This window comes from Drosophila biarmipes, chromosome X (genome assembly GCF_025231255.1).
Source record: "Drosophila biarmipes strain raj3 chromosome X, RU_DBia_V1.1, whole genome shotgun sequence".
Lineage (NCBI taxonomy): Eukaryota > Metazoa > Arthropoda > Insecta > Diptera > Drosophilidae > Drosophila > Drosophila biarmipes.
This window is the reverse complement of record NC_066611.1, coordinates 11,251,230-11,275,278: the sequence shown is the minus strand read 5'-3', so window position 1 is coordinate 11,275,278 and position 24,049 is coordinate 11,251,230. Positions and strand designations below refer to the sequence as shown.

Here is a 24,049-nt window from a genome sequence, read left to right as displayed (position 1 = left end):
TGTGGCTTTGTGAGTCAAGGCCACGTGGGCGTTCGCTGAACCCCACCGCCCAGCGGAGCCCATCAGCGCGGTTATCATCGCACTGTAGCCGCGATCATAGTCGGTGCTATTAAGGTGGCGGCGAGTGCGATAATTATGGACAGCGCTCAAGAGCACCGAACGGAGACATTAGAACATCAAACGTACTAATTGAATGCGAGTCGCACAGCCATGAACCCAAAATCTTCTGGGTCCACAAGATACAGATAGAATACTCCTATCGAGACCTTACGCCAGCCTTGCCCTTACCCAGCCATCGGTGTTTTGATTGCTCGTGCACTTATAATGCTTAATTTGAGTCGTGATTGATCACTTATTGCATTTCACCCGGGTGTTCCCCGGCCGCATTTCAATTGAATTGTCGTGACATATGTGTGTTGCAGATTCAATTTATTTCGCCTTCTTAAGAAACGGAATTAAGATATGAAAATATTAGAAACTCTTCAAGCTCTTGGTGATCTTACAGTTTACTCAAGTGCTCTACGAAGACGTAACTTTTTTAATAATTAAAAAATAAATACATATAGTCACACACATTTTAATTGCCATCGAGTGGAGGTGTAGATGCCGAACTAATTGCAACCAATTGTAGGAAATTACAAATTGTATAAGGATGGGTAGGGTTATGAGAGACTTTAGCCAGCTTAGAATTTAATTATAAATAATTTTGGAGATAATATTAGGAGAAAATAGGTTTCGACTTACTTGCTTATATCATGAGGTGTTGCTAAAAACTCAACATAAATTTAGGCGAGGCCGTGAAATTATCATACCCAACGAAAATTCTGAACCGTTTTTTAGATTCAAAATCTACATCAGCTTAAGATGATCATTAAAAATCCTTTAATCATTTTAATACATATTTAATACGATTGGATAACCTAAATAAATATTTCTTAAATCATTTTAACATTGCAAAAAACGATAATAAATGCCCCGTTCTTTAAAATATGTTTTTAATTGGGATTTTAAATAAATTTGAATACTACGTTGTAGACCGTAGATCAGTGACTCTCAATTTGACTAAAGAACTGGTTTCGAGGGGGGTTTTTATTCTGTTGTTTTTGATAATTTTAAATGTGCCATCGAATATCGTTTTTTATAGCCCAGCAGAGGGTACTTTAATTAATGTCAGACGTTTGCAGCGCAGTAAGGGAGGCTTCACCGACCCTATAGGGTATATGTTTTTCTTTATAAGCACTAGACGACTCGATGTCCGTTGCCGTGTCCGTTCGTCTGTCCGTTTCTGGGCAAATCAGTAAGTTTTAAAGCTGTGGGGATGAAACTTTCACATAAGTTGGTTTTTCTTTTAGAAGGAAAGGAACTTAGTTTCATAAGAAAGATCGGAAAAATAAAAAAAAATTAAAACAAAAGTTCTGCTTTGGGATATGGACATTTTATGGGATTTTAAGAATTCAAAGATCGATAGATTATTGGGAAAAAAAATTTTGTAAAATTTATAATTTAAACTAGTAATAATTATAATTTAAAACAATAATAAATATAGTTATATTTCTAAAAAAAATACTGATTCTCCTTTATAAAATCTGTGTTATGTATGTATGATTTTAAAAGCAATTTAGGGATTGATCTGCAAGGCTTTCTAGACTCTTCAGTTCGCGGGATAAGGAGGCTGGCTGGCGATGCCACCTGTGGGCCCACCTGTATCTCCGCTGACTGCTTCGGGCTTCGAGTGTGTGCTTCCCTCGGGCTGATCGCACCGTACCGCCCGACCTGCCGACCAGCCGCCCACCGACCCACACCCGCAGCCGACGAGCCGCAGTCTGCCGACGCCGACGGCAGCGGCGGCGGCGGCGGCGGCGGCGGCGGCTGCCCAGCGGAACTCATCAAATTCAATGCGAAATATTTTAGTCGCCGAGTTCAGCTCAACGCCGATGGTTTAGACACTGAACACTGAGCACTGAGCACTGAGCCCCGAAAGCCACCAGCTCGTTAAGCCGAAAGTGGCGTCTGGATAAATAAAAAAAATATAATAAAATAAATATAAATAAAAACACAGAAGGCACCGCTCGCTCGCCGTACATTGTACGCGTACATGGACTTTTAATTCAATTCCCATTACCATTCCGAAAAAAAAGGAAAATAAATAACGATCCAACTGCAATTGCAGCCGCGTCAATGTAGATGATTGCCAGCGAACAGAAACAAGCGGCGATTAAAAAACAAACAAACTAGGCGAAAGGAGGCGCAAAGCAGTGAGTCTCAGGTAAAGCTGGAAAATGGAAAATGGGAAAATCAGCCGGGGATTTCCCAGAGTGTACAGTGTACAGCTACAGATACAGATACGTGGCTGCCGCTGCTCGTACAATTGCTTACAGCATCCGAATATGTATCTCCGACTGTCCAACTGTCCGCCGAGTGTGCGTGTGTGTGGGTGGCTCTTTTACTAATTTTATTAACGACATGTAAATTAAATCAAATCCGCTTGTTTGAACAGATTACGCTGTTCGGTGCTCTGCGCGTCCCTTTCGCATAGGGTTGTCGAAAAGTCCAAGATATAGTGGATTTATTGCGGTTATATATGTCCAAATTTGTGTGTTACGCCTAAGAAAGAGGAGCAAAAGCAAGGATTGTAATGGATCTATAGATAATCAAAGAGATCCTTTCTTATAGGGGTATAAATTCGTAACTATCCTATGCAATATGTTTTTTTTCCAAGTGAAAGCTGTGGAAATATCACACCACCCATTCATGAAAGATTGTAATGGATCAATAGTAATAATTTATAAGGGTACTAAGTCCAAACTTGACTATCAAATCCTTTTTTTTCGAAGTGAAAGCTGTGTAAATATAACATGTAATAAGAAATAGTATTTTTATGAACTATTTCATAAATATCTTCATCACTTTTGCTCTCTATCTGGGTGATACCTCCTCATAGATAATAAACTAGACAAGTTTGCAGCTAAACAGTCTGCCAAACAGCATAATATTATTTGTTTTTAATGGAAATTTTCGACAACCTTTTGCCTAAATCTAAGTTGCAGCGGCAATCTCGTACCATCCCGGGCGATTTGTCAAGCCCAATTAATTATAATTGTGGCCTGAAATCGTATTTAATTTATTCTAATTTCGGTTGTTTTCACATTTTCTGCGGCGTTTTCTGTCGCCGTTGCCAAATGAGATCCGTGTTTTGCGCCATTGTTTGATTGCCCAAATTAGTGGTTCGTTTATCATTATTTTGATCGCCGACGAATGGCGGTTCGTCGCTGTATATACTGTACTCGTGCAAGAGGGAACACAAGATGGAGATACAATCGTTTCCGATTCTAAAAGGGGGTTTTGTTTGCCTAGATAAGATCCAACTCACGGAGGAGAAATTCCAACATGCGCTACCAAAAACTTTATTTATAAAAAAAAGACAGTACATAGTGGGTATCTTATAGTCGAGCCACCCAGACTAGATAGGATCCAACGCACGGAGGAGAAATTCCAATTTGCGCTACCAAAACTCTTCAAATTGCTTAAAGATAAACTTATTTTACAAAGAAGGTAGTGGGTATCCTGTAGTCGAGCCACCCAACTGCAGCTTTCTTTATTTATTTTTGTCAGGTTTTGTTTTGCTAGTCTGTTTCCAGAGCATCTGCTTAGTTTTTTTTGATTAACCGGAACTTCCGCGATTTGCAAACAGGTCTACAGACAAAAAAATATTCGATTTAATACCTTTTTTCGTTTAAACTAAAATAGCTAAGATATGTAATATGTCAGCTTGCAAATTGTTTTCCGTGCACACGTTATGATTCCAGCTTGCGTTCGTGTGTCGAAATATTTTTAGCGGCTAATTTTACCATTGAATTGTGCATAAATAAATCCGAGAAGAAAAGTTTTTCTTTTTTCGCCAGCTAATTGTATTTAATTATTTCCAATTTAGTGGCCCGACTAAGGCAGAACTTTGTTTGTGTCACGGCCAGGCGCCGGTGGGCCGTGTATCTCTGTACCTCTGTATCTCTGTATCTCTGTATCTCTGTATCTTTGTATCCGCATCCGTGTATCTGCGATTCCACACTCATATATCTAATTGTATCTGTCATAGACATGCAATTAATAACGTAAATGGGTAATTTGGAGCGCCATCGCTTGTTCGATTCGCTTGTGTGAAAAGTTTTGTCAAGCGCGGCCGGAAATGAGCGAAGCAACTTTGGGGGAAAACGGCCCGAAAAAACCAAACAAAGATTAGAAAATTAAATAATAGCACAACAATGGGCGGTGGGTTGGGGGCAGCAAAAACCGATAGGCACTCGCCAAATATTTGGTAATAATCGCTGTAATTCCTCTGTCATTTGTTCTATGCGCCGTGATTCACATCGTGGGAAGGGGCGAAAATTGTTTTGGTGCTGGGAGAACTTTTCCACCCATGTCAGCATGACATCTCGAATGTTAGGCTAGTAATGGAGCCCGAAAAAAGGTTTTTCCATCAAAAAGTCATAATTATACTTTTCAATTCACGCACTTGTGGCTTCAGTGGCTTTCGCAATAAAAAGATGACGGTTTCGGCTACTTTTTGTCTCTCTAAAAATAATTAAAGATTGAAAAAAAATTATAAACAACAAAATTATAGGTTCTTTGCATTATGAACTCTTATAAAAAAATGTTATTATTCAATTACAGTAAAATCTTGAAACAAACTAGGTGATTTAAAAGTTAAGATCAGTTTGAGTAATAAATAAAAATCTATGGTTTTCTGTAATTAAAAAATTAAAAATCATAAAACTACTAAAAAATTACAATTTATTTAGAACTTTTAAATTGATAAAAATTTTTGAGACTAATGAAGTTAGATGATTTTAAAGTTAAGCTTTGAATAAATATCAAATATTTAGTTATTGAAAAACGTACAATTTATAATAGACTATTACAGTGATCTCGGGGAAAAATAAATCATTTCCTTGAGCAAAATTAGGACTACTGTGATGGGATGATTAAAAAGTTATGACCATATAGTCATTATCCATCCAAAAATTACCAATAAAAAAGGAAACAATTTGTAAGATCTTTTTTCAAGGATCTTTCACTGCCCTATCTTTCTCTCAGTGTCCCACTCCCAGTCTGGGCTAGCCAGGCAGTGAAGACCACCTGAACAAACGCTTCCTGAGTTTGCAACTGGCCATAGCCATCGATTAGGCTAGTTAGTATGCAGCTCGTGGAGTGCCGGTAGCCACCTTTTGGATATGGTTATATGGTGATTGGTGGCCAAATAGCCGGTGACGTGACCGATCGACGCGCTGGCCCCGAGTGACCTCAATAGCGCTTCTTCCTGTTGTAATTGGGTTCAACGCACGTCTGATTGACTGGCATTGGATCATCGCAAAAAGTGCAGAGAGTGCAGAAAGTGCAGACCCCAAGATCTACTCCATTCCATTGACAACTCTTCACAATTTATGAACCCTAACTTAGGATTTAAAAAAACTTAAGACTTTTGTGAAAATGTCACGTTCCAACCATTGTGCTTCATAAAATACAGTGTTCCGAGCCTCAAAAGTATAGCAAACTATTTAATCCAAGTACCGAACATTAATCATTTTCGAACAGCATTGTTCGAAGTAAATGTTTGCTTTTGTTTGCAGTTCTGGTTAAATGATTTAGGTCAACTAAGCGTCGTTTTACTTGGCAATAACTTGAATAAACCTTTATATTTAGCCAAACAAAGGAGAGTGTACACTCGCTAAGAGGGCGCCTACATGGCCGGCAAGTGCAACTATTGAGTGATCATTGCTAGCAGGCTTCACTGTACCGCAGACTTTCTATGCGATTTCTACCCTGCGTCATCGCTCGACGGAAGTTGGAGATTAAAACGGCCAGTGCTGCACTTTATGACCAAGATGTTGGGGTGTGTGTTCGTGTGTGATCACCTGTCAGGGTCAATTAGCCCTGCCTAATTTTGGGTAATTTTAATTCTGTGCTAAGGTCGAGAGTAGCTAGAGTCGCCAATTGAAATGGGGAAAATGCGGAAACCGGCCAAAATGTTATATTTAATGGCCTTGAAATATTTTTAAAAACTATTAGGTCTTCTACACTATGCCAGGAATTTTTGGCTGCCCTTAATATTTATTATTTTATATGTTATATGTAAATTGAAGATGTTAATATTTTATAACACCCCCTTTTGATTGCCCATCTCCCGCGCTTGTCCATATCTTCATCACACTCATTGAGTTTCCTTGATGACTTACATGCCGCCCTGGGCCAGACTTCCCTGCGATAAGGTTATTGCGCCTGGCACGTGAAGTTGCAGGCTTTAAGCCAAAATGTGGCAACAATTGTGTAAACACTGTTGAGGAACAAAAACAAATGCACCGAACAAAACAATTAAGAGCCCCAACGCAACAAAATGCGGGACAAAAAGGCAGGTCGTCGCCGTTGTCTGGCATTTCCCAATCCCAAGGGGCCAGATAAGGCCGCAGAGCCGGAGATGCGTTCCTGGAGATCGGAGTTCCACTAATTACGCCTTGCAATGGCATCGGCATGACAGCCAGAAAGATGCCGGGCTTTCCACTGCCAACTAACTTCATTAGCGACCTAGGTACAAGCGGATGCTGGAGTGGGTTTTCTGGGGAAGCGGCCTCAGGTTGCGATAAAAAATCCCCCCACTAGTTGGTGATAACAGGCCAACCTTCAGAAATCGCATGTTGACGCTCCACTTTGATTGACTTTGACTTCCCCAAGTGAAACGCTGACACAGTTAAAAAAAAAAAGGGTGAATAACACTGACTTGATTTACTTTAAAAGTCACGGCAACCTAGAGAAAAATAAAAGCTAAACAGTATTACATGAATTATTACCTTATGTCACTTTTAGTTGGCCAAGAAAAATCTGGTCGAGTCGTCAAAAAAAAAGGGGGCCATAAGGCCCCTAAATAATCACACTAAATATATTGTTGAGACCAACATAAAATTTAATTTTAAAATTATAAGAACAATGTTGAGGCCCCACTTTGATTGATTGATTGATACAAATGGGCTAATTAAACAGACATGCAAGGCAATTTTGTAATTCTAAAATTTTTTAAATTACCCAAATACTTTACAAAAACAAAAGAGATTCCCCAGAACCATCGGGGGTAATAAATTCTAAAATGACACGGTTTCGTAAACGTACAACGCAGCAGCGCAATTAAAACAAGGGTGGCAACTGTGGTAATAAAGCCAGATAAAAGATTAGCAGTGCAAAGAACCTTGCTAATGGGCTTTTAATTAAATTTATCAATTCCGTGTTTATGACAATTCGAGTTAGATAACAAAAGCAAATTAACTTTGGCGAGGCGAGACTAAATTGCCCCGAAAAACGCCAACCATTCGGTAGGTTATTGGCCCATATTAAAATCCGTTTAATTAAAGACGCAGGTTAAGGCTTAGATAAAAAAGAGATATATTCAGGGGAATACTTGGATACTAATGACTTATACTTGCAGCTGTCCTATATTTATTATACCCTTGCAGAGGGTATGGGGGCTCCCATTGGAATGGTCGAAAAACAAATTTAAAAAAATTATATCTCTGTAACATTAACATCATTTTTAACAATTTATCAAAATCGGACGACTATATCATATAGCTGTCATAGGAGAGATCTGAAAATTGGTGCGAAAAAAAATATGAAACACATTATAAACATATTATTTTATAATATTGGGGATATTATTTGATTATTTCAAAAATCTGCTTGAGTTTACAAACTCCGCACAAAGAGTATTGAAATGTCTGATTGACCATTTCTCACTTTGTCATTTATTTATGCAGATGATTCTCTAAATTTTAATTTTTGTTAACAGGTGTTAGCAATTAAAGTTAGGTTCAATAACACTCATGGGAATATTTGCTTAAAATTTAAATGAGCTGGTTGTTCTAAAAGGTAATGACGGTTAATGCGCACCTATTTTACTATAAAAATTTGATGATTTTTTACAAAAGTATAAATAGTAAAGTATAATAAATAAATGTAACATTTTTGATTTGCAGATCTTTTTCACCCCATTAGCAGGATGTCACCCAAGGACGGCAGCCTGGGCGATGCCAAGTTCGCCAACTACTCGGTGAACCATGAGCCACCGCCACCTCCGCCGGCGACGACGATGACGACACAGTCCACCGGAGTGGACAAAGCGATGGCCAAGGAGAAGGACAGTGCCCCAATGACCCCGCCCTCGAAGCGATCCTGGCGGGAGAAGATCCGCCTGGTGGCCAACAACGTCACCGTGGAACCCATCCTGGCCGCCTACATCATGCCCAGCGTGCTCTCCAACCTGGCCACCCAGAACCTCAACCTGGAGAAGGCCTGCAGGGTGAACATGGCCTACGGGGACGAGGTCTGCGATGCCCTCACCCGCCGCCAGACAGCCAACTACACACTGTAAGTCGCCTAAGTCAGGGGTTATGAGGAACCTGCACCAAATAGCATGCCATACCATCCCATACCATGTTCTCAAAATAATAATACTACTTTCCAAATGTGCCCAAAGGTATGCATTGATAATTTTTGAAACCAAAAAGCCAAGGTGCCTTTTTTTTCCATATGCTTTTAGGCACTTCTTGTAATACATTAAAAAAGAATAATAATTTATGAATTTTTTAATAAACATTACAAAAACTAAACAAATCTATAAAACTATACTATCTTAATTTCTGGAAACCCAATTTAAAATTTCGTATGTCATCATATCATTTTTAGATACTATATTTAAATAACATTTTCCTTGCTAAATAAATATGTCAGCCAGAAAAAAAATTCACAATAAGATCAAAGTATAAAATCTTTAAATTACCAATAATTATTCAAATTAATAGATGTCAAATTATTAGAAATTGACTTTGATAAAAATCAAAGCGGAAGCATTAAAAATGAAAATTAATATAATTGTTTTTATGATAGTTATACTTCTGTTTGATATCTCTGTTAATTTGTATCACCATGAGAAAAGGGTGTACAAAAATTAAAAATAATTTGATTATCTAACAAAGTAGTGAGTAAAATAGATTCTCAATTTAAGAATATATTTGCCATTCATTAAAGTTGAGTGCTGCCAAGGTTATGTAGATACTCCTCTTTTTCCCAGGGAGGAGGAGACGGTGCAGCAGATGGTGGCGCGCATGGCCGCCTGGAAGACGGTGATCCAGTCCCTGTTCCCCTGCCTGCTGATCCTGTTCTGGGGCTCGTGGAGCGACCGCCACCGCCGGCGGAAGCCCTGCATCCTCATCCCGGTGGTCGGCGAGTTCCTCGGCGTGGTGGGCCTCATGCTGTGCGTCTACTTCGAGAAGGCGCCCATGGAGGCGGCCGCCCTCACGGAGGCCATCTTCCCCTCGCTCAGCGGCGGCTGGTTCACCATGCTGATGGGGGTCTTCAGCTACATCGCGGACATCACCACGGAGGAGGACCGCACTTTGCGGATCGGGATCCTCAACGTCTGCTTCTCGGTTGGCGTGCCCATCGGAATGGCCTTCAGCGGCGTCCTGCTCAAGTGAGTCTTGTTAGGCTCTAAGCTATATTTTTAATGGGTAAACCATTAAGAAACTACAGTAATTATAATCAAAGTTTGGTGTTTATAAACACAGAAAAATTAAGATTTTAAAAAACGCCTAGATCGAATGTACCTACTTTGAGAATTCTTCCTCTTACTTTTTAGGAAGAAATGTTCTTGAAATCAAGATGAAATTATTTTTGAGTTAGCTTTTCGAAATTTAAAATTGAAAATCGTGTGTGTTTTGAGGTGAAGCAATCTTAATAGAGATAAAATAAGTCCTGGTTTGGTTTTTTAAGAGCAAAGTGTTCTTGATATTGAAAACTTGTGTATCGATTGGAAAGGACTACCTTTTCTGGTTAAAGTATTAAAAAAGCAATTATAATTCAATTAATATTAATTATACTCTATATACCAACCCTCCATCCAGGCAAATTGGATTCTATGGCGTATTCTCGATCTCGGCCGCCTTCTACGTGATAGCCTTCGTGTACGGCTTCTTCTTCTTGGAGGAGCCGGTGGCCCGGCCGGAGAAGACTGCCGGGGAGCAGAAGAGCCTGCTGGCGGACTTCTTCGACAGGGATCACGTGATCCAGACCTTCCGGGTGGCCTTCAAGAAGGGCGAGAACCAGCGCCGCAAGCGGGTCATCCTGCTGATGATCGTGGTGATGGTGATCATTGGTCCGCTGCACGGCGAGATGGCGGTCACGTACTTGTTCACGCGTTTCCGCTTCAACTGGTCGGAGGTGGAGTTCAGCTTCTTCTCGACCTATGCCATGTTCACGGGCCTCATCGGGGTGATCTTCTGCGTGGGCGTGCTCTCCCACAAGCTGAACATCGACGATGCCCTGGTGGGCGTTTTGTCCAGCACCTCGAAGATCCTGTCGTCATTCGTCTACGCCTTTGCCACACTGCCGTGGCACATGTACCTGGGCGGCCTGGTGGAGATCTTCAACGGCACCGCCTTCATTGCCATGAGGTCGATAGCCACCAAGCTGGTGTCCAAGGATGAGCTGGGCAAGGTGAACTCGCTGTTTGGCGTGGCCGAGGCCTTGATGCCCATGGTCTTTGCCCCCATGTACACCACTCTGTATGCGGCCAGCTTGAGGGTCCTGCCAGGAGCCTTCTTCCTCCTCGGCGGCGGACTCACCCTGTTCTCTGTGTTCATATTCCTGTAAGAGTGATCTCTGACCATCCCTGAATCTTAGTAATTTCATGCTTAATCTAATTTCCAGGTGGATGTACCGCTTCCAGGTCCGCCAGCGGCGGAAACTGGCCACCTCGGATGCGGAGAGCGCCTCCGTCAAGGATCCCAATGGCAATATCAACGCCATCGAAGCCCTGGTCCTGGCCAGCGAGGGCAAGGGACAGATGAACGGCATCATCGCCAATGTGATACACGAGTCCCTGGAGCATGCCGACCCACCCAGCAACACTAGCAACGTGGTGACCCCGCGACCCTTGGAACCACGGGGCGTCGAGAACCCAGGATTCGTCCAGGAGGAGGGCAAGGCGAAGGATTGTTAGGCGAGATGAGAGCGGGATCAGCGTATTACATCCCATCCTCATGTACATACTCACATTCCGCTAAGGGAATCGGGATCGGGAGTGGGGGAAATCGGGATCAGTAAATCAATTTGATAATACTACTGGCTTGCACAAGGACCTCCCGCCCATTCCCATTCCCAATTCCTAATCCTAAACAATGTGTACAATTACAAATATTATTTTTTTATTTAGCCGTATGTTTCTAAACGTATTTTCGTTTTCGTTGTAATTATCTTATCCTATTCCAATTTATAATTTTTGTAATTTCCTTTTTTTGCCTAGCCGTAAGGAGTGTTAAGAAGAATTTAATAAATGTAACTTTGTCCGAAACGGGTGGTTGAATTTCAGCTCGGAGGGCGTGACATGGCATTTGGCAGTTACACTGGCTAACAAAATACCTATTTGATTTGGAAACTCATATTTAAAAATTTCGTTCGCGGGTGAAATATTAGTGACAACTTCCATCGATGACTTTTAAATCACAACTTAACTATTGTTATAATTTTTATTGATGGCATGTTCATCATCAAGAAGTCATCGATGCCAATAATTCATCGATGACATTAAATTATTGTTATTAACACCCGAGATGCTGACATCGATGACTTTTTAATAACAACCTAACTACTGTTATTATTATTATTATTATTATTATTATTCATGCAGCCTAGGTGGTGTCATCGATGAATTAAAGTCATCGATGAATAATTGGCATCGACGACTTCTTGCTGGTGAATTGTTGATAACAGTCTGAAATATATTACAATCGATTTCGGCAAAAAAATTAATGTTGTCATTGATGAATTATTGTCATCAGTGCCTTCTTGCTGATAAATTATTGTCATAGATGACTTCTTGCTGATGAATTGTTGATGACAGTCTGCTGTCATGTATTTTAACTACATTATAATTGCTCCCGTAAAAAATAATTAATGTTCTAGCAAATGAAGTTGTAGGTAATAGCTGATCCATAGGTTTAACTCCATTTAAATGTCTTTTTTGTTTGCTAGTGTTTTTGGATTCGTAATCAGTGTCGCTGGCAAACAATTACACACACAAATGGACTAGTTGGCGGGTTAAATGGAGTCCTGGCCGCGAGCCTATCGCCCTCTTCCTGCCCGTAAACAGGATGCCAGGAATCCGGGCCACGGGGAACAGGGCACAGGGCAGGGCGGTCGAAGGACGCAGGATATCAGACTGCGGACACGGGGCACTGAACAATTGGTTTGCTCATGTCGCTGATAATTGTCGATTACGTTGCACAAAACGGATGCGTTTTGTATCTGCCCCTTGTTGCATGTATGTAGGTATGCAGCAGCACATCGCTATTGTTGCTCTTTTTGCGGCATCCCCCCGAAAGGTTCCGAGTGCATTAACTGCGTGATAAGTCCGGAATCGCATGTGCCCTATCGTTTAAACTTATTGTGCAGGAGGCCCATGGCTGTTGCGTGTGTGCCAGTTCATACGCGAAATTCCGACGATCCTAAATCGAATTTTGCAAAAACGTTCACAAAACCAAATGATTTAATTAAAAATATCGGTTTGTCCAGCGGCAGTTTATTTTTACCTTTGGTTATGTCTGGTAATTAAAAGATATATCAATGAATAAGCAGTGAGAACTCTTGGAATTGCAGAAATAAATCTAAATAAATAAATAAATAATAAGAAATTAGGACTTAAAAGTTTACTGATTTTAGAACATAAAGAATTAAAGTAAATAATAGTTTCTATGACAGAAAACTATTAGATCCAATTAATGGTATATATACCCAACAAGTATTATTTAAATAAGCCATAGTTTACTTGGTTTGGAATGTTAATAATTCTGTTTCTCTTACAATTATATGTAAGATATTATATATTATCATAAAAAACAATCTTAAAAATAAGGATTTATAGGGACTTACAAATCTATCTTTAGATATCTCGGGAGCCAAAAGACCAAGAGAACTAGTATTAAACAGGAACATTTTAAATGATCTTAAATTTATAAGAATGAATTAAAATAATCACAAGGAAAATGTGCTTCCGACCTTATAGGCTACAAAACCATCTTAGGAGATCTCGGGAACCATAAGACCTATAAAGTTCAGACTAACCATGATTTTTCTTGGGAATGAGAGGGTGTTCGAAGGGCCGTTGCCATCTGCTGCCACGTTATTGCTGGCCGGGCGTTTTCGTTTTTGGCAACTGCATGTGGCACGTACTGCACTTGACAGGACTCTTGGGGGGGCGTGGCAGGGGCGGGTGCCACTGCGACTGGCATCAGCATTTAGCAGCCGCCGCTTTCGTGGCCTTTAATTACTTTTTCGATATGCGGCCGCCCCGCCACCTGAATGGGTTTTCTGGCTGCAAGCCGGTCGCCTATTGCCGCCAACTTGTTGGCCACCCAGTTTTGAGCCAGGGCAAGCGTGTGCCACCAACATGTTGCAGCAACACGCACACACTCGGGAAATTCGATATCGCCCCCTTGGGGGGGCCTTTGTTGCGCTGCCTTTTCCAACTTGTTCAAGATGATCCGTTGACCCATAAATAATTGGAGTAAACAAAGCCGGCGCAACGAATCCGAGTGTGAAGTGGGGGCAACACGGCCATAAATCAGTGGCCAGCTGCATTTAATCTGGCTTAAACACGCATTTTCTTGACAATTTCACAGTAAACTGTTCATTAAACATGTCCCGGGCTTGTTTTCGGGGAATGAATGGATCACTCTCCATAATTAATACCCTATTTTCCTGCTCACCCACCAGTGCGCGTATAAATCAAACAAATTCTATCGGTTAATCAAAGCCCAAAGCGAAACCAAAACCAAATTCAAATCCAAATCCAAGGGGCCAAAAGCGGTCAACCAAATGGCCATCTTCAAGTGGATTGGTAAGACATCAAACGAGTTAATTAAGCGTGAGCTCAGCCAAAAAAGTAGGAAAGCATACAAAAAAGTGATGGGCCTAAAATGTTGCGACTTTAACTCACTCATCGCTTCATTTTTTTGACTTCACGGTTAAAAAAAAATCGTTACTTTATTTATTGATTGTAAAATATATAGGTAATCCAAAAGATTTTCATATTTTTTAATATTTTTTACTTTAGATAATCAAATTTATGGTTACTCCATTTATTGATTACGAATCCATAACCTATTATTATTTTTTCATATTTTAAAATATATTTTTTATGTTAATCTATATATTTTATTTATTTAAGTGTCTAAAATGCTTAAAGTAAATATGAGTAAAGTAAAGTAATAATACAATCCTTTTTTTATTATAATTGGATTTTAAGTATATATTTTAATGCGAAATATTGTATTCTGTAGAAATCCTTTTTTTTTATAAATTAAAATTCATTTTAAATATGTATTTTAACCCGAAATTTCATATTTCTTTAATACATTAAGTGTTAAAATCTGTTAAACTAAGTTTTACAGTTGGCATATATATTTATATAGATATATTTCCCATATTTAGCACCTTGATTATTTTATTTTATTGAAATATTTTGTGTTAAATTTATAGATTTTATAGAATGTATCCACTGTCAAATATATTGTATTATTTTATACATTTCATTCCCTGGAATCATTTCCTTGCCAAATTTAAGATCCCTGCCAAGTAGTGGGTGCGAAAAAGCTGCAGGAAGCGCTGGCAAAGGTTAAAGAACCCCGACGAATGACTTTCTGGGCGGGCGAAAGTCAAGGGATTTGACCGTCGAATTCCCGCAGAGGGTGGCTCACACACTCATGTGGCAAGAAGAAAGAGAAAGTCGGACATACATGTCAGTAAGCCTATTTTGTCTCTTGACCTCATTCCTCGAGGCCCCGACTTTCGCTTTCCCTGCCGCCGCTTCCGCCTCTTTGGCTGTTTCCGTTTCCGCCTGGCCAGCTCCGCACTTCGAGTCCGACTTCGATGGCAAATGCTAAGTAGTTTCGCTTTTAGTGCAAAACACTTGCCGCCGCCGCAGCGCCGCATCGCCGCCCTTCTGGCCCACTTTGCCCCACCTCCCAGTTGTTTTTCCCGCTCTCGGCCACTCCACATTTCTTTGACTTTGATATTTGCCACGCTCGGGGGGTGGAAGGTCTTATGCTGTTTGCTCCGCAAATGTGGCTCCTGTGTGCTGGCAATTTCCTCAAGAGGATTCTCGTTGGGCAGGCCGGGATCTCCCCCAAATTGATGTATGTACCCTCCTAATCAATCGAATTGCTCGCAATCCTCCTGCTGCGGGTGGTCGTCAAAGGAATAACCAAGGCATAACCATGGCACAGCCCACACCCATTAATGTGCCATACTCCCGGAATGCAAAGTCAAGCCGAAAGCTGCTTACTGCCCGCTCCTCATCGGGGCACCTCAGACCCATCCACCTTGTTTGTCCTGCTCGCCAGAGTCAATGTTGAACTCGATGTTGCTCTTGCAGTGGCACTTACAGTGCTCATTAAATATAAGGTAGGGTATTCCATCAAAATCTATATTGAAAATCTCATCAGAATGTGCTGAGCATAGACCCCGAAAGTCAAAAATACAAAATTCAGAAAGACTGTTTTTAGAAGCTTGTTTCCTATGCTACCAATCCCAATCATTTTCTTTATTTATTTATTTTTTGACCAATTTTTGATTTTTTTATTAATGAGAGCAATTGTAAAGGTCAAAAATATTCAGTTTTTAGTGCCAATAAATTGGAAATTAAACAACGAATCAGCAAAAAACATATTTTTTAGACCGAGAAAATGGGTTTATGATTTTACTCAAAAATACGACATTCATATTTTAGTCAAAAATACGATTTTTTCTGTTTGTTTTTTATCTGTAGTTTTTCTGAATGAAGGCGTAGAGCTAAAAGAAAGACTGTTTTGAGCAGCTTGCTTAATATGCTAAGGATGGGAAAATTTATTTTTTGAACAATTTTTGAATTTTTGGCAAGGGGGTGCATCATATTTTTTTTTCAAAAAATTTCAAAACCCATAAATTGTTAGGTTTTAATGCCAATAAATTGGAAACTAAAACAAGCTCAATGATGTATTATTTTTCTTTTAACACCAAAAAGAACTGATTTTTTAGTGCTATTTTCTCCTTCCCATGAGATCTACTCCCCTGAAAAGAAACATCTTTTTTGACATCACCTACTTGTTATTTGCCGCGTTTAATCAATATGTGTGATGCTGAGACTGCAAGTTGCAGTGCAACGAGCGCAATTAGGGCACACAATCGGGGGGAAAGTCATTGTGTGCACAGGCTACTCATTCACGCCGCCCATCCCGAGCCCGGTGCCCGTCTCCATCTTCATCTCCAGCCACGGCTGGAGTCTTTTGTGAAGTCAATTGGCTCGCCACCACAACATTAATGTGGCCCCTGTTCCGGAGACCGGGGTCGGTGGTCCGCCGTCCGGAGACCGGAGACCCAGGCCCTCCCCTCACGACTTGGGCTTAAGTAAATATTTGGCCTACGTGCCCATTACGTGATTTTCCGATAGTCTCCCATCGATAAAGACGACGTCGTCGGGCAGATGAGAACGCCGATGATGGTGATGATGATTGGTGATTGGATGGCGGAGGACGGAGGACGGGGACTGGTGATGGGAAGGTGCACTTGAGATGGGATGCAATGCTAATGCAGCGTCGCCTTGGTCGGCGCTGCTCGAGTGGAGGATGCGGAACGGAAGCCTCGGGGCGGCATGCCTCGGTGGCAACGAACCGGGGACTGTGCCGGGGACGCCTTCCCAGAGACCGAAACGCGAGATTTGCCTAAATCTTCCGCTGAGTTCGGTTCTTTCTCGGTTCGTTGGGACTCAAAATCCCGCGCAATTGGGTAGATCGATGGGAACTAAATGGTTCTGAGATCTGTGGAGGTGGTGTGTGTGTAAAATGATGAGCTATTAGGGTCTATTACTGAGATCTACATAGGTAACATAATTATAAAAAATATTTAAACACTGGAAATCGTATATTCTAGTCAAGTTTAAGTTGATTTTTAAATATTTTCCAGTAAATTCCTTGGCAATTTTGTTGAAACAACTTTTTTTTCTATTCTTTCCATTACTGAGATCCACAGAGGTAACATAATTATAAAAAATAATTAAACAATAGAAAACGTATATTCTAGCCGAGTTTAAGTTGATCTTTAAATATTTTCCAGTAAATTCCTTGGCAATTTTGTTGAAACAATTTTGTATTCTATTCTTTCCATTACTGAGATCCACAGAGGTAACATAATTATGAAAAATATTTAAACACTAGAAATCGTATATTCTAGTCAAGTTGAGATTGATCTTTAAATATTTTCCAGTATATTCCTTGGCAATTTTGTTGAAACAATTTTGTATTCTATTTTTTCCATTACTGAGATCCACAGAGGTAACATAATTATAAAAAATAATTAAACAATAGAAAACGTATATTCTAGCCGAGTTTAAGTTGATCTTTAAATATTTTCCAGTAAATTCCTTGGCAATTTTGTTGAAACAATTTTCCCCGTCCCCAGTGCCCTCCTTCCCCCCAATTGGTCTCTGTATTTTCCGTTTTCCGCATTGTAATTTCCTAATTGGTTGATTTAATGTTTCCAAATGCCTATTTAATTTTTCTGTCAGCACCAGAGGACTGTTGTGCAGTGGCAAGTGCAGAAATAATAATAATAATAATACATCTGCATGCCACGTTTTTTGTTTATTAACTCGGCTTTCGGCCGGCGAGGGGAGTGGAGCGGCCAAGTTCGAGGGGAGCAGCCACAGGGCCAAGAGCTCCAGCAGCAAGGATGTGTTTCTGGCTGTCAGTCTGCCTGTCCTGGCACGAGCCCCTGCCCCGGAGTCCTCCTGCTCCGCCTGGCCGAAACATCGGTTATATAGAAAACTTTATGCTTCGTTAAAAATGATGTACAAATCAAATGCCAGAAGCAATTTCCCAGCAACAATTACAGCCGAAACACCAGCAGCCCGAGCAGCGCCGCCAAACCACAACAATGTGGGGCCAAGATGTAAGGGAGTGTCTGAAAAGGCACTGCGAGAAATAATGAATGGGAAAAACAATAAAAAGTATAACATAAAAATATTATTTATATATTTATAAAATTAATAAACATTATAAGGAGTTTTCCACAACCGTTTCTTCTATGCTAAATTACAACTTAATAGTGTAATACAAAAATGAATAAATATTCCAAACAATTGTATGCAAAAGTGTTCTTTATGCCGCTGAAAATGAACTTACAGCTAAATTATATATAAATTTTTTACTTATATAAATTAAAGAATTAACCATGTATAAATGATTATGTTCTTATATAAACTCATTGCTTTTAATTATAAATAAAAAATATATTATCTGCATATATATACATATATTTAATTTTTAAAGGAAAATTATAATACTTCCATTTATGATTTTTAAATATAAATTATTACCATACAGCAGATCAATTTGGATTTTTTTAACAATTATTTTTGGGCATTCTTAGGCTGAATCCTTAGCTAAGTTTTAGAACATCCTCCTTTATAAGGTTAAGATTTATACATTTTTCTCTGTGTAGGAATCTTGTTAAAGAGTTTTGTGCTTAAAATGAATTTCTTAATAGATCAACTGAATTTACCAACAAATTCCCATGAATTAACACAGATTCCTCCACCATTTCGCTGCATGTAGAACTCAATCCTGGGTCTAAGGGATGTGTGTTGCGGCGGACAGGCCAAAAGCTTGAGCAAAAATAAATAAATCATTTAAACGAAAAAATACACACAAACGCACCCGGATGCTGGGGAAAGGCTCATTAGAAATACGTATAAACAACCACAGCAGCAGGAAACCGAAAAATAACTAATATTCCAGCAAACATTTCGGCAGCAGTAAGCCGGGCCATTTGGGAAAATTAATTGAAAATTTAAAGCATAGACAAACCAATTTGTATGAAAGGATTGGGGGAGTGGTAAGCTGAAAACTATATTCAATTATGGCAAAGCATTAAGTACAATTTGTTTAATTGGTTAGAATTATTTGATATATATTTTAGTAGAATTTTGAAGCTGTATTTTAATATTATTTAATAATAAGAAATTTTTACTTAAGTTAATTGAAGACTTGCAGCTTTTGTTCACACCTTCCTCTCACCATTTTCTCACTTTTCTAAACTTTAACATTGAAACGAAAAACTGTTGGAGCTGCCGGAAAATATCGTGATCGTGGGACAAATTTGGCCAGGCGTTCGCTCTAGTGCCACGCCCCGAATGAAAGGCCGTCGTCCTCATCATCACCATTTCCATCAGCGGCCTCATCTGGAGCAACTGCGCCAACGGAGCTCCATAATGATCGTAATGATCAGGTGCTGGCCACTTACATTTTGCCCGGCCAAGTGCGAGGAGGCGTCATAATTACACGTTCCGCACTTTTCGGTGCACAGAGAGAAATTGCAGTGGGTTATAAACAATTAAATATAATCCTTGGCATTTTTGCACAAGCTAGTCTCTGAAATTTTCTGAATCTAGTATAGTTTTTTTTATAATCATAAATTACCACACTTTAATTTAGTGTTAATAAAACCTATTTATCCAATCATTAAATATAGAAAAATGTTTATTATTTATTGAATTACCAAAGAAAAGCATACATTTTCTTGATTAAAAAAATTCCCTATTCATGAAAAATGCAAATATACTTATTTTTATTAATGTAAACAACCGCAAAATAATTTAAAGCAATTTATACAATCATAATATAGAAGTCAAAAGTTCTTTTATTTCCTGAAAATAGTTTAACAATTTGGTTTACTATAGTATATAGTATATATATTTTCCCATATAATGCGTAGATATTTTTCTGAGTGCCTAAGACTTGAGCCTGGCCAAAAGCAGGCGCTGCGGTCCGCATTTCTTTTTATATGGCCGAGAGAGCTCCGGGCGGAGTGAAATCGACCGAAAGTTTTCCTCAATAGGGAAACGCAATCATATCTCGCTGCGGTTTCCTAGGCGAGGGGCCCAACGAAATTTAAATTCCATTAAGGCCAGCTCCGGAATTAGCGAAGTGGACCCAAAACCGGGTCCGCAGCAGGTCAAAAAGGAGGCTCGAGGAAGGGTCCGCCGCCCCAGCCACACACATGTGCGGCTGGCATAAATATTTACAAACAATGACGGCGGAAAGCCAAAAGTGGCGGCAGAAGCAAATCCGTTATAAATAAAACATGCCCGAAAGATTTCCAGCTCCGGGTCTTGAAGCACTTGAAACGCAGACCCAGACCCAGACCCAAACCCGAATCCAGCCCGGGGACTCTCCTCCTCGAGGAGCGCAGAAATAGGAGCCTGGAGACGACGAGCCGAAGAGATGTCAAAAACAATAAATCAAAAGTAAGCAGCCGAGCGGAGGAAGTGCACACACAGAAATTAATGGGGATTTTACCACTCGCCTCTCGAAATCACCCTGACTTCTTATTAATTTCCACTCTCGGGTGTGAAAGGTCATGGCAGATATAACCGTTTTCGCGGCTCATAATATATCTCCGATGAGGTAAACGATCTGGTGATCAAAACTTAATTTTATTAGAGTTATTTGTTAAGGATCTCACCTTGATAGATAATATTTTTGCTGTTCCATCAACGAACTTAAAAAATACTTACCTATATCTCATTATTATGCTTTATATATATCATTATATATGATATATTTTATAATTGTATATTATTATATATTATATGATTGTACTACATTAAACGTCATAATAGGTTGTGCAAGATCTATACTATTCAATAGAATATAATTTTCAAATAACAAAACTTCGTAAATATAATCGTTTTCACGGCTTATATTATATCTCTGATGAGGTAAACGATCTGGTGTTTAAAAATTAATATTATTACGGTTAATTGTTAAGGATCTCACCTTTATAAATAATATTTTGGCTGTTCCATCGATCAAACTTAAAAATACATATGTATTTACCTATATCACTTTATTTTGTCATATATATATATCAATAAATATATTAAATATATTATATGATTATACTACATATATATCATTATACAATTATACATTGTACAAGATTTAAATAGCATTTATAAATGATATTTTTGCTGTTCCATCGATCAAACTTGAAAAATACATACCTATATCACAATATTTTGTCGTATATATATCATTATATGTAATAAATATATTATATCATGATACTACATAAAAAGTCATAACAGGTTGTACAAGATCTATACAAGATCTCTACATTTATAAATGATATTTTTGCTGTTCCATTGACCAAACTAAAAAAATACTAACCTACATATCTCACAATATCTTAACTAACCCATCATATTATAGTAAAATTATAATGGGCTTCTTAAGATCTTTAGGATAGTATGCTATATATATATAGTAGGGATTACAATATATTTTTAAATAATGAGGTATAATCAAACCAATAAATAAGCGTGAACAAAGGTGTTTTTTTTTTGACTGGACTGTGCGGAACGGAAGCCCTGTCTCCGAGACCGGCGAAGACTTCTGCCGGCACGTTCCCTCTCGTCGGGCGGCCCCTGGAGGCCCTCTTTACAAATCGCTGGCCGGGGCATGCCGCTGGGCGAGCCGCGAGCATTAAGAGTCGCTTTCAGGAAGAAGACATCCACAGCCCGCAGAAACTGCTGCGCAGGCGTCGCCGCGTCTTCTCCAGCCGAACCGGACTCCGACTCCCATGCGCACATAAACATCTCCTCCGTCGGGCGATTAGCATTCGTGAATGAGTGGAATTTTGAAACGGAATCATGACAGCGGAAGTTTTGGGAACGGCGTCTTTGTTGTGAGGAAGGTGCGACCCGAAATCGAGTGACAGATCTTGTGCGCAGATGCCTGGCGAGAGGGAAAGTATCGAACAAAGCGCAAAATGGAATTAATAAGCCTGTACGAATTCACAAATTATAAATTATGGTATTGCTGGCACTCTCTTAGCATGTATACCCATAAAAAATGATACATTAAAATGATACTTTAATTTGTTCTTTCATTTTTAATATCAAAAACCTTTTAAAGACCTGATATATGACAGAAAAATAATTTTATTTGTCTAAGATATATATATATGCATTATCAATTATCGAAAACATTGAAGTGTGCCTGTTTTCCTTTTACAATAGCTCACAGATTACGAGTTCAAAGATCTTTCCTTTTTTGACATGCTTATGGAGTCCCTTATCAACATCACTTTGAAAATGTTCCCGAGAGAGCCAGCAACAAATGTTGCGGGGAGCGCCAAGCAACATGAGCAGCATCCAGCAACATGGGCTTCCAGATTTCAAAACTGGAAAACAAAGCTTAACTTTAAACTTACGGTTCTAATATAATAAGTATATATATATATATATATTTAGCAAATAAATGAAAACTAAAAAGGTTATTTTTACAAATATGTAGCAAAAAATTACTTTAAATACCAATATTTTCATTTTAAATTTAAAAATATAAACAAAGTCCCAATTCTATGCCATACCAAATACCATTGCAGGCATTACATTCACTTAACTCTAATGAACTTTAAAGACTAGCCTTATTGGTAATGAAAATGTAGTTGGGTGTATTAAAACAAATGCTTCAGGAATTTCTTTTTTAGTTCTGAAACCACTTCATAAACAGTTTCTTTAGTTTCTTTGGCACCTCGAGCATCCAGAGTAACTAAGTTCTGTGAGAATGTTGCGGGAGCCGCGGAATGTTGCCGGGCAGCATCCGCTCTCTCGCGTCTCCGACGACAGCGAAGCCCAAGACCCAAGCCAAGCAATCAGTTTCGACCGAGCGTTTGCCAGGTGAACAGCGTTGAGCGGCGCAAGCGAGCGATTTCGAGGCGATTTCGAGGCGGTACGAAAGCGAAATCGAGACCAACCAAACCAACCGAAGTGCGCGTCGGGCCTTCGTGGGTATTTTTTTTTCTGGTTCTTCTGTGCGAGTGAGAGAGAGAGGGGTGGAGGCGTAGAGCGAGAGAGCGACAAGGCAGGAGCAGCAGCCTCCGCGACAGGACGAGAGCAGAGATTCGAGGCGGTTCGGAACGAGGCGAGACAAGACGAAACACGTCGCATCGGGGCGCAACGAGGGCCGACGGAATCGGAACAGGACCTTTTTGGGGGCAATTGGCGCGAGGACGTCGCCGTGGCGCACAGAAACACGCTGGCCGTTGACCGAGTGGCAACGCAGCCCGGAGAATCGGTTTCGCACTTGGCTTGGAGAATCGCCCACCAGGAAGAGTCTAGCACTGAGAATCGGTGGCACCACTAGAGCAGCTGTTGCATGCCCCTGCGGCAGACTCAGTGACGCCGCGAGTGCCGTCGCCGCGTCTTGTTTTTGTTGTTTGTTTGTTTGGTGACCCCGACGCGATCCTCCCGAGTGTGTGACCGAGACAGCCGAGTACGCTCTCCGCCGGAGACACATACACTTGCAGAAACCCAGTGCAACTGACAGTGACAGCGGGACGCGTCCCGAGAACGAGGTACCTCGCATTCGAGCCAATGTACGTAGATAACTGGTGTAGGGCTCCCACGAGCTTCGAGTATTCCCCGTCTATGATGTAGGAGGTGATGTAGGAGGTGATGTAGGAAGTGATGTAGGAAGTGTCCGTATCGATGGGTAGCCCGAAGGATACCTTGGAAGAAAGAGCAGGTTCATAACATATAACATTTTATCTTTCTTCTCCAAGTCAAAATCCTTGAGGGGTGTTTTTATAAACATCTAGTTCTTCAGGGTATGGGAAGTTCAACTTGATAACAGTGATTTGAGGGAATATCGTCCGAGTTTTCTAATAACAAAATATTTAAGGATAGTTCAAGTGGTAACTATGTATAAAAAGAAATTAAATTATTTCGGGAAATTAGAAATTAGGATACCTTGGAAGAAAGAGCAGGTTCATAACAAATAACATTTTATCTTTCTTCTCCAAGTCAAAATCCTTGAGGGGTGTTTTTATAAACATCTAGTTCTTCAGGGTATGGGAAGTTCAACTTGATAACAGTGATTTGAGGGAATATCGTCCGAGTTTTCTAATAACAAAA

The 24,049-nt window shown here is 39.9% G+C and overlaps 2 protein-coding genes across 3 annotated transcripts in view; both read left to right on the top strand.

The window, feature by feature from the left end:
* Positions 1–1,923: 1,923 nt before the first annotated feature.
* On the top strand, positions 1,924–11,389 carry LOC108025927 (solute carrier family 46 member 3). The gene is made up of 5 exons (XM_017096620.3): positions 1,924–2,266; positions 8,016–8,406; positions 9,110–9,511; positions 9,942–10,685; positions 10,747–11,389. The coding sequence occupies exons 2-5, from the start codon at positions 8,039–8,041 to the stop codon at positions 11,036–11,038; spliced, it is 1,806 nt and encodes a 601-aa protein (XP_016952109.1). The 5' UTR covers positions 1,924–2,266; positions 8,016–8,038; the 3' UTR covers positions 11,039–11,389.
* Positions 11,390–22,805: 11,416 nt separating this feature from the next.
* The window catches only part of LOC108025851 (netrin-B), a 73,158-nt gene continuing 71,914 nt past the window's right edge, over positions 22,806–24,049 (top strand). The window contains exon 1 of one of the 2 annotated variants that reach the window (XM_050886769.1): positions 22,806–23,490. Coding sequence is in view for 1 of the 2 variants with exons in the window: in XM_017096516.3 (XP_016952005.1) it covers positions 23,510–23,511 (2 nt within the window). In the remaining variant the exon portion in view is untranslated. Of the gene's footprint in view, positions 23,512–24,049 lie in introns of both variants that reach the window. The other variant, XM_017096516.3, reaches the window with a different exon arrangement.